The sequence below is a fragment of the Curcuma longa genome, chromosome 4 (genome assembly GCF_044706935.1).
Source record: "Curcuma longa cultivar G26 ecotype Majalengka, Jawa Barat chromosome 4, ITB_CL_G26_1.1, whole genome shotgun sequence".
NCBI classification, from domain to species: Eukaryota; Viridiplantae; Streptophyta; class Magnoliopsida; order Zingiberales; family Zingiberaceae; genus Curcuma; species Curcuma longa.
Genome location: NC_133864.1, coordinates 1496929 through 1507881, shown reverse-complemented (window position 1 = coordinate 1507881; position 10953 = coordinate 1496929). Strand labels below are relative to the sequence as shown.

Here is a 10953-nt window from a genome sequence, read left to right as displayed (position 1 = left end):
CATCCAATAGTTACATATAGATATATATAGATAACAGGGCTTAACCCTAATATGTATATGAGCTTTAACACCCCCCTTCAAACTCAAGGTGGAAGTGGAGATTCTGAAATATTGAGTTTGAGTAAATGAAGCCGATGTTGCTCTCGAGTTTGTGCTTTAGTGAAAAAATCTGCCACTTGTAGTTCTGAGGGCACATACTGAAGAGCAATTGTTTTCTGATGACAATGAGACCGAGTAAAGAAAGCATCAACACCAATATGCTTTGTAAGTTCATGCTTCACAGGATCATTGGCAATCTGTATGGCTCCAGTATTGTCACACAGAAGAGGTGTAGGAGCATCACAAGAAATACCAAAATCTGCTAATAACCATCGAAGCCATACTATCTCTGAAGTGGTAGTGGCAAGTGCTCGAAGTTCTGCTTCTGTACTAGAACGAGATACAGCCACCTGCTTTTTAGACTTCCATGCAAGAGGAGAAGAACCAAGAAAAATGCAATAACCTGTGACAGAACGACGATCTGTTGGGTCACTTGCCCAGGTGGAGTCTGAGTAAGCATGAAGCTGAAGTGGACTATCACGAGCATAGAACAAACACTGAGAAGATGTCCCCCTTAAGTACCGTAGTACACGAAGCAAATGTCCAAAATGAATGGAAGTAGGAGCACTCACAAACTGACTCAGAATATGAACTGCATGAGCAATATCAGGTCTGGTAACAGTGAGATAGACAAGGCTGCCTACAATACGCCGATATCGAGACGGATCCTCAAGAGGTGTACCATCAGTAGAACGAAGTTGTAAATGAAGATCCATAGGTGTCGCAGCTGTTCGACTGTCTGTAATGCCAGAACTATGAATAAGGTCTTGGATGTATTTGGACTGAGAAAGGTAGTAGCCATCTGCCGAATGTAATACCTCAATCCCTAAGAAATAACTGAGTGAACCCAAATCAGACATTTGAAATTGCTCACTAAGTTGCTTCTTCACACAAGAAATGTGTTCCACATCGTCTCCCGTAATCAACATATCATCAACATATAGAAGAAGCAAAGTGCGTCCACGTGGAGAGAGATGAATAAATAGAGCAGGGTCATGATCACTAGGTAAAAACCCAGCAGCTTGTATCACAGATACAAAGCGCTCAAACCAAGCACGAGGAGCCTGTTTAAGACCATATAGAGCACGACGAAGGCGACAAACATGACCAGGAGGAGCATCAACACCTGGGGGTGGTTGCATATAAACTTCTTCATGCAGATCACCATGAAGAAAAGCATTCTTAACATCCATTTGAGAGATGGTCCAAGAAGAAGTAGCAGCCACAGCAATAAGAGTACGAACGGTAGTCATATGAGCAACTGGTGCAAATGTCTCATCATAATCTCGTCCTTGAGTTTGCTGAAAACCTCTAGCAACAAGACGAGCTTTGTATCTCTCGATAGAACCATCAGACTTGGTCTTAATTTTGAATACCCATTTAGATGTAATTGGCACTGCGTGTGATGGTAGTGGAACAATATCCCAAGTGCCTGTACGATCAAGAGCAGCAAGCTCCTCAGACATAGCAAGTTGCCATTCCGGAATATTAGAAGCTTCTTGGTAAGTGGATGGCTCGACACTCACACATGTAAAACCATACTTGGCAGCGGGACCAATAGTAGCACGATCTCTTAAATTATATCTTGGGCCAACCTGTAACTCATCAGGAACAGTATGAGACTCATCAATATCATTAGAAACATCAACAGCAGGTACATCAGGACTGGCCGTGGTGGTAGAACCAGATGGAGACACTGTGAGATTTGTGGGACGACGATGGAATACACGTGTGATAGGTGGTTTAGGATGAAATGGAGGTGGTACAGGAGGAGATGTAGTCCCCTGTGAAGGTGGAGAGATGGAAATAGAAGGAGCAGGAATAGGGGTAATATGATGAGAAGGTGTAGTGACATCATCAGAGGATGAGATAGGAGGTAGACACAGAAACGATGTGGATTCTGTGGGAGAATATGAGGGCCGGGTAGAGGGGTTATAAAAGAAAGGACGATCCTCAACAAAAGTCACATCGCGAGAGATACGTATGCGACGAGAAAAAGGATCATAACACCGATAACCTTTATGTTCAGGACTATATCCTAGAAAAACACATTCAACAGATTGTGCAGTCAACTTAGTTCGCTCATGAGGTGCAAGCAAAACATAACAAGTAGATCCAAAAACTCGGAGATGATTATAACTGGGAGAAGTACCAAAAAGAACTTCACCAGGACATTTTCCAGACAGTTTGGATGAGGGTTGTCTATTTATGAGATAAACAGCAGTAGAAACAGCTTCTCCCCAAAAATGAGAAGGCACAAAAGATGAAATCAAAAGTGTGCGGGCAGTCTCTATAATATGACGATGTTTGCGTTCAGCAACACCATTCTGAGCATGAGCACCAGGACAAGAGAGCTGAGCAAGAGTGCCCTCAGATGACAAAAATTGACGAAAAACATCAGACAAATACTCTCCCCCAGAGTCAGAGCGAAAAACTCTAATAGGAGTAGAAAATTGTGTGTGAACCATGCGGACAAAAGACTGATAAATAGAACACAACTGAGAGCGATGTTTCATAAAATAAACCCATGTATATCGAGAATGATCATCAATAAAAATGACATAATATTTGTGACCACCCTTTGTAGGAAAAGGTGCAGGACCCCATACATCAGAATGAATAAGATCAAAATGTCTAGCAGAATGAGAAATACTAGATGAATATGGTAGTTGTATTTGTTTTCCAAGTTTGCAACCCTTACAATGAAAATCAGACTCAATAGTTGTATGACCTAAACAACCTTTATTTATTAATGTGGACAGTCGAGACCCACAAAGATGACCAAGACGATGATGCCACTGGGCGAAGGAAGAACAAACAGAACCCGATGTAGCGGATGACACACGAGCAGAAGTTTCAATGGAAGAAGGAAGACGCAAAGTATCCAGGATGTAAAGGCTAGGAACACCTTTACGGCGATGGCCAGTCCCAATCACTTTCCCGCTTCGACGGTCCTGAATAAAACAAGATGAGTCATCAAATCCAACAAAACAATTTTGGTCGGTAACTTGACCAACCGAAAGAAGATTCATGGATAACTGAGGTACTAAAGAAACATTTGGTACAGAAAAATAAGGATTGCAAAGTGAACCCTGGTGAGTGATATGACAAGATGTACCATCAGCTGTCCGAATAGAAGCTCCATCAGTGACCGGCTTGCAAGCGACCAACTGGGACTGATCAGATGTCACATGAAAAGAAGCCCCTGAATCAAGTACCCAAGACGACGAAGGAGCAGTAACAGGTGAAGCAGCAGCAATAGACACTGAACCTCCAGGAGTGGAACCAGTACCACGACCACGAGCACCACGGGCAGTACCACGGGCAGCACGACGTGCACGATAGTCAACCAACTTCTCTGGATGAATAGAAAAACAATTCTCTGGAAGATGACCAGTCTTGCCACAATGCTTACAGGGCTCTGAAGAGAAGCTTTTTGGTACACTGATCCTTTGAGAAGCTGCCAACACACTATGAGAGACAAATGCAGAAGAAGACATAGACTTGAGACGTGTTTCTTCTGCAAGTAAATCAGACAATGCCTGTGCCATAGTGAGATCAGAAGAATTGTGAAGTAATCGTGTACGAATAGAATCATATTCAGCCCGAACTCCCATAACAAATCTGTAAGTGAAAAACTTTTCAATAAACTTGTGTGTTGGGCAAGGAACAGTTGTACACTCTGGTATCATGGAAATCAGTGATCCCATCAAACGATCAAAAGCAGAGTAGTACTCATCAATGGACATATCATTCTGCATAATTTCATGAGTTTGCTGCATGAGATTATGTAAAAGAGCACCACTATCCTGAACATAGCGCTTCTTCAAGTTGTTCCATATGTCCTTAGCTGTTTTGAACTTAGAAAGACTCATAATCATGGATTGTTTAGTACTATTGACCATGGCAGCCATCACTTTTCCATCATTAATATGTCATTCTGTTATTGCAGCAGCATTACTACCATCATTCTTAAGCACAGGTGGAGATTCATTTAAATGAAAAAGTAAACCATAACCCCTTAATGCAGTCTCTACACAGAAAGCCCATTCTGGATAATTCTGACCATCTAAGGTGATATTAATAATAATTGCATTTACATTTATTGAAGACATGTTGAAAAATGCTAGTGATTATTACCAAAATAATAGAAAGAACCTGGCAGAAGTTTCCCTGATCGGTCAGTCCAAGGTGGAAGGCAGGAACGGCAGATCGTAACAGAACATACAGGATTTTGATAAATTAGAATGTATCGGCTGGGAAGCTCTGTTTGTTGATGACTGCCAGAATTCTAAAATATCCAAATATTTGGAATTTCTTAAACGCCTTCCTACCGGATTCAGGCTTCTCCTTCTTAGTGATCTGGTGAAAGGATAGACAAGAACTCGGCAGAAGTTTCCAGGCTTTCACGCCCGAAGCGAAAAAGCAAACCCAGCAGCTGTTCCCGAAGGCGCACCGAAAGGGAAAGATGAGGCGGCGGAAGGCGGCGCTGGGCGCTGGTCTCTGGTCGCGGCGGAAGGCAGCGGAAGGCGCTGGTCTCTGTTCGCGGCGGAAAGCGGCGGAATCGGGGATGGAGAGACGCCGCGCGCGCTGGATGTCGCGGCGCTGGAGAGTTCGGTCGGCGACGCTCGCGGCGGAAGGCAGCGCGAACAGGGACGGGCGACGCTCGCGACGGAAGGCAGCGCGAACAGGGACGGGATGGAGACGCGAGACCGTGGAGAGAAAAATAAAACTCGCGCACGCGAAGATGAATGCGTGCGGCGGACAGAGAAGAATCAGAAAAACCTAACCTCGCGCTCTGATACCATGTTATGAATTAGGAATTGTAATTAATCCATCCAATAGTTACATATAGATATATATAGATAGCAGGGCTTAACCCTAATATGTATATGGGCTTTAACAAGCACCACCTCCTATATCGACCTCGAATTTGAATTTCCCTATAGCTCTCCAAAAAGTTAAGTTCTTGTTGATCTCTCCTCTATGATTAGTGATTAACACTAATAATAGGTGTTTTAAGATCAACATATTCTAATTTGACAAGTTACTTTTTATGTAGGTAAAATGTTTTAGGTCTTATTGTGCACGCGATAATATGTGACGACTTGATAAGGACTTAGACTTAAGTGGATTTGTACAGAGTGGATTTGTCAAGTACTTAAAGCTTAGATTGATTAAAAAATTAAACTTTCTCGAGTTTCAAAATTTTGTGGTAGCCATACTTTCTTGTGCTATAGGAAGAAAAGTGAGGTTTGTTAGATCTATACTCTTATTGTTAATTAAGACAAAGGAGCTTGTAAGTGTTTTTATTTTGGAGTAGACTCCCATGTTAGCATTATTCATTTTTGTTTTTGCACTATACTCTGCTTTAGCTATTTCACTTAATATATTGTCATGCACTCACATTGAACAAATTTAGTATTATTTTTTAAAAAATAGGAGTATATTCATGCTCTTTAGTCTATCAACCCTCTCTAATCAGCAATTCCAGTCTAATAGTTCTACTTCTTATTATATTTCTAGATTTCATTTTTATATCCTAGCTTTGAATATTGTCACCTAGGCATTCTAGCTTCGTCTCTTCTTTAACATTGTACTCTATTCTTTATCACAAATTTCAAAGAGAACAAAAATGTATTTGAGAACCAAACTTTTTTGAATTTTTTTAAATGATTAACAATTTTAGATATAATTTATGAAATCTATTTGGTATGACACAACAAAAAAAAGTTTAAAAAGAGATTAAAAAAAGTAAATCTTGTTTGACAAAACATACACTTAATTTATATTGTGATCTTTAAGTAAGAAATAAAAATATATTTGATTTGAAACATTTCCATAGTAAAAAAATAGAAAATATTAATTAATTTATTATTATACAATATTAATAAAACATAAAAAAATAGTATTACATTCAAGCAATTAACAAATTATCAACATAAAAAATTATCTTAATTATATCAAATAATTATATTATTAAGTAATTTAGTATTAAGATATAATGACAAATTACTAATGAGACTTAAAGTGTAACTTTATATGAATATATGCGAGGGTGAAATAAATATAAAAAATCTTAAGAGAATTTTTAAATATATAAATATGAGGGTGGTGTCATCATAAAAAAAGTGTAATTTAACTAAAAATATTTAGTAATGAAATGTAAAATTAAAATAGAAAATTTTAAAATATAAAAAATTTAAGGTAAGTATCCAATTTAAGACTAAATTAAAATTTTTAAAAGAATAAAGAAGCAAGATGTAATATTAAAATGATATTAGATGTTATATTCGAATGAAATTAGATGTTTGAGTTATATGTTGAGGGAAGAATAATACATTAAAAAAATTTAAAAAATATTGAAATATTCTACAGTTTAATTTTATAGATGTATATAAAAATACAAAAATGAAAGGAATAAAATGAAATATTGTTAGTGGCAAATGTTAAAACTGCGTGAAATGTTGGGATGATAATTATAAATTTGAAAAATATAATTGTTTATGCTACTAGAAGATAAAATTTTAGAAACAAATATTAAAAATATAAGTACAAAAATGAGCAACTTTAAAATTTTTAAAACCTAGATAATTTTGAGAAGGTTTTTTTTAAATTAAAATCTATTTTGGCATTTACAATTTTGATTGTTTGAAGTGTCGAGTCATGCCACTTGGCATGATTGATACTTATCATTCCACTTATACACCAAGTCACAGTGGTGGTACAAATCTTTTACTCTTCTTCTTTCTCCGCTTTGTCTTCAAAGTTGTTTTATTCAGATAAATTTATGATCGAAAATCGTACACAAAAACTAGCAAAAAAATTATGTGTGGACTAATAAAGACAAATATAGAGGCAAAACTATTGAGAAAGGTGAATAGCGATCCTATGACGATGAGTAGCAGACTTGCAAGTACGAAGTCGCATCGCATAGCAAATCACAACTATATATTAATTATATATTGAAAGAGTAGGTATCACAATATTAATTATATAAAATATTAATATATATAATTAATTAGTTATACACATATAGTTAGATATACAATTGTATATTACAAGTAATATTAACTATACATAATCAGTTTTAATTAAAAAAATTAATTATATATAATTAATTACATATAATTATATATATAATTAATGATTTATATATATTAATTAATACTCATTTATTCATATACATTTATACTTAGAAATAAATTAGTCCCAAAAACATATCCACACAACATGATCATATGCTACCAAAGCTGTAATGTTTTGTTCAGAGGCTAAATATGTCAATCATGATCTCTATATTAGTTTTTTTTCTAAAAAAAAACTGAAAATTATATTTTAAAAATCAATTATGAAAGTAGCTCTAACTACCTAGTCTACACAAGAGAAATTAATTTTTCAAAACAATCTCTTGATTCATAATAGTAAAATGTTTCTAGGAATTTCATAGGAAAAAAGATCCACATAAAATAAATATATATATGGATATTTAATAGTGTAGAATATTCTTGCTTTCTCTTATATATATATATATATATATACTTTCCTTATTATTTAGATATGGTATCGTTTATAAGTAGGGTTGCACAATATAATTTTTGTGAGTTAATGCAATTTTAATTTAGAGAGTCAACCCTAATTGTCTCCAAACTCTAGTTGTCACTCTAAACCCTAGTAGTCTCTCCTATCACAGGAATTGAAAGATTATTGACACTAATCTCCTCTCCCATTGTCCGTCATCCATACAAGTTTTATATAGTATCTCCTAGTTATTATCCATACTGGTCAGTCGTGCAATTCGTATAGTCCATACAATCTGTATCGTCGATACATAGTGAAATTCAAATAGCCACAAAAACACTCAGTTCCTCCACCGCAACATCTGACATCACCTCTCATCAAAACTCTATTGTCTTCAACCCTAATGGAATATGAGACGCTAGTAAAATCCTTATTAGAGGACAAACACAAAGGAATAATTATCTTCAATGATCCCAATCGATGATGATGTTTATATGTGACAAAGGAAAGGATAATTATTTATCTAGAGGAGCAGCTCCTCTAAAGGCAGATGACCCGAGATTCAAAAGTTAAAAATCAAAAGAAAAAAAAAGTATGGTTATGTTATGGTTAATTAATTCAAAAAACAATAAGAAAGGATAAAATTTTATCTTATATGGGATGGTGAGAGAAATCTTAGAAGCAATAAAAGAGATTTATTCAAATAAGGAGAATATCTCAAAGTTATTCAAAATAAAAAGTATTCTACATGATTAACGGCGAGGAGATTTGACGGTGACCCAATATTTTAATACTCTCACACACTATTAGCAGCAAATTGATATATGCAAGGAACATTCATCGAATTGCACTCAAGACATAATCAAATATAGGCAAATTGTTGAAAAGAAAAGAGTATAAATTTTCATTCGAGCTCAACAAAAACCTTAATGAAGTTCAAGGAATTAAAGGAATGAGAGGCCACAACTCAACTTTGAGAAGCTTTTCAAAGGTTCAGAGAGAAGAAAGCAAAAAAAAATGATATTGGGGACTTAGCCATCACATCTCAAATAGAAAATTGTACCCTAGTTGCTTGTGGGCCTTAGAATCAAGGCACTAACAATGTCCCCTTCCTATATTTCATCTTCTTTCTTCAACTTTAATCCATTACTAGCACCATGCACCGAAACATTAGCACGATACTAAAACAGTATCATTCCAGTCAAAGAACGAAACTTCGATACGACTCAAAATTTTGAACCATGCCTTTTATATCATAACAAAGAACCCAATACATTATGATAGAACAAAGCACATCGAAATTGATAGTCATTTCATAAAGGAAAAGATAGAAAAGGGAATAATCAAGTTGCGATTAATCATATCAGTATTTGCCAACTAGTCTTCAAGTAATAGACATCCTTACTAAGGCTCTACCAAGGAAGATCTTTCAGATTTAAGCTCCAAGCTAAGGTTGATCAGCATTTACAACCCAGCTTGACTTGAGAGGGAGTATAAAATATTATAAAGTATTATAAAATATTCTTGCTTCCTTATAGATATAGATATATATTACTCTAATTGTTCGTTTTTTCTTTTTTTAGGAGATTTGATAAGTTATCTTTCCTTATTTTCTAGATATAGTATCATATATAAGTAAGGTTGTACAATATGATGTTTGTGAGATAATACGATTTAATTTCCAACAGATAGAAACTTGAAGACTAATGAAGACTAAACCATGGCATGTGGGGGAAGATGAATGATCAAATTAGTGCATACCTCTTCTTCAGAGCTAAATGAGATCTTTTTGCCGGTTCTTAGTTCATGAGCATCAGATACTTTCGCATGTAACAGAATATCTTCTTTGTCATCAGAGGGAAGACAATGAGACATATTAGAAGTGTTATTACCTTCATGATTATCCGTAAACTCCCCCAAAACAGTGCTTCTGTTTTGGCATTGCTTAGATGTACCGTATACATCAGTTCTAGTTTGTGATTCAATGTGCACCTTTAATTTTTCACCACTGTCAGATGCAAGAGCATTCTCTGGAAATGATTCATGCATTGTTGCAAGGGAGTCAGAGAGCAGATTATCATACTGCAGCCCTCGTACAAATTTTTCAAGGACATATTCAGGATGAGGTTGAGTTAGTTCAAGTCGCTTTGTCATTTCCTGAACTCCATACCTTTCAAACTCCTAAAAAATAAGAATAGTGGGGTCAATAATAATTTTTAACAGAACTCCATAGTTTTAACCAACATATTACCTCCCAGATTGAAACCAGTGATTGCACCATTTTAACCTCACACTTGGACTGGGAAAAAGACGTAAATATCTTATTTTTCTCATTTAAAATATCTGCAAGTCAGAAAAGAATCAAATGAAAATTTAATTCAGATGTGTAAACTCAGATTTTGACGTTACAGGACAAAAAGACAAACCATCTACAACTGAATCTCCCTCAAGCTCACATATGCTCTGACGTCTAGGCATAGTAGACAGCTTCTCAATGGAACATTGAGATATAACTGAATTCGACCACATCAAAGAACTTGAAACCATAGAAGAAACCCATATTGCTGACTCCCTAACTCCCTCCTTACCTACACCCTGATATGCAAAACAAAGCAAAATAAATTTCTACATTTTAAATAAGCAGATTGAAAAAATTATTCTCCAGCTAATTAGCAGGTTGCAATTTTGTCAGTGATTACTTCAAGGTCATTCTTTTTCTGATTAGCCATCTTCCCTACAAAACTATCTGGTAGTGGAGGGCGAAACTTTATCTTCGAACTGTGTGCATGGCTCATTCCATACAAGTTATAGTCAACCTAAATAAGCAAGCAAAACATGATGGTTATCCTCAATAAATTCTACCTTAGAGTTATCACATACTGAAACAACTACATGAACAATAATACAACCAACAGAACTACAATTTAAGCCAACTTATATGAAGCACCAGGTAATCAGTTGTATAAGAAATAACCGATGACAAAAACAAATGGTCAACTGCCATGTGACTAACAACAGCTAACAAGTTTAATAATATATAGACAAAGATACTAGCTGGAATGTGAAAAAAAAAAAGGCAGAGGTTAAGAAACAGAAACTAAGAAAGGATAAGGAAAGAAAGAGAATAAACAGGAATAATAAAAAAAGAGCCTTGTGCGCCTTTAGGATTGTCATTTCAAAAAATCCCCCTCATCAAGCTTTTAATAATGCAGAATTTAGGGAGGATCCTAGTGTTAATTCTGCAAATATCCACAAATCAAAGCTTAGTGTTAGAATATTTAGAGATAAATATTTTGTTAAAGATAAATATTCTATTAAGGATAAATATTCTGT

The 10953-nt window shown here is 35.7% G+C and overlaps 2 protein-coding genes across 2 annotated transcripts in view; both read right to left on the bottom strand.

Moving 5' to 3' along the window:
* Positions 1–2882: 2882 nt before the first annotated feature.
* Positions 2883–4178, bottom strand: LOC141828529 (uncharacterized). Its single transcript, XM_074715973.1, has 2 exons — positions 3218–4178; positions 2883–3053 (listed from the first exon to the last, which is right to left on the bottom strand). The coding sequence occupies exons 1-2, from the start codon at positions 4011–4013 to the stop codon at positions 3010–3012; spliced, it is 840 nt and encodes a 279-aa protein (XP_074572074.1). The 5' UTR covers positions 4014–4178; the 3' UTR covers positions 2883–3009.
* A 163-nt stretch (positions 4179–4341) lies between these two features.
* LOC141826323 (uncharacterized) overlaps positions 4342–10953 on the bottom strand; it is a 15915-nt gene continuing 9303 nt past the window's right edge. The window contains exons 3-7 of the mRNA XM_074713565.1: positions 10320–10436; positions 10047–10215; positions 9872–9963; positions 9382–9801; positions 4342–4884 (exon numbers count right to left, since the gene is read on the bottom strand). Of these exons, the coding sequence (XP_074569666.1) occupies positions 4342–4884; positions 9382–9801; positions 9872–9963; positions 10047–10215; positions 10320–10415 (1320 nt within the window). The 5' untranslated portion in view covers positions 10416–10436. The remainder of the gene's footprint in view (positions 4885–9381; positions 9802–9871; positions 9964–10046; positions 10216–10319; positions 10437–10953) is intronic.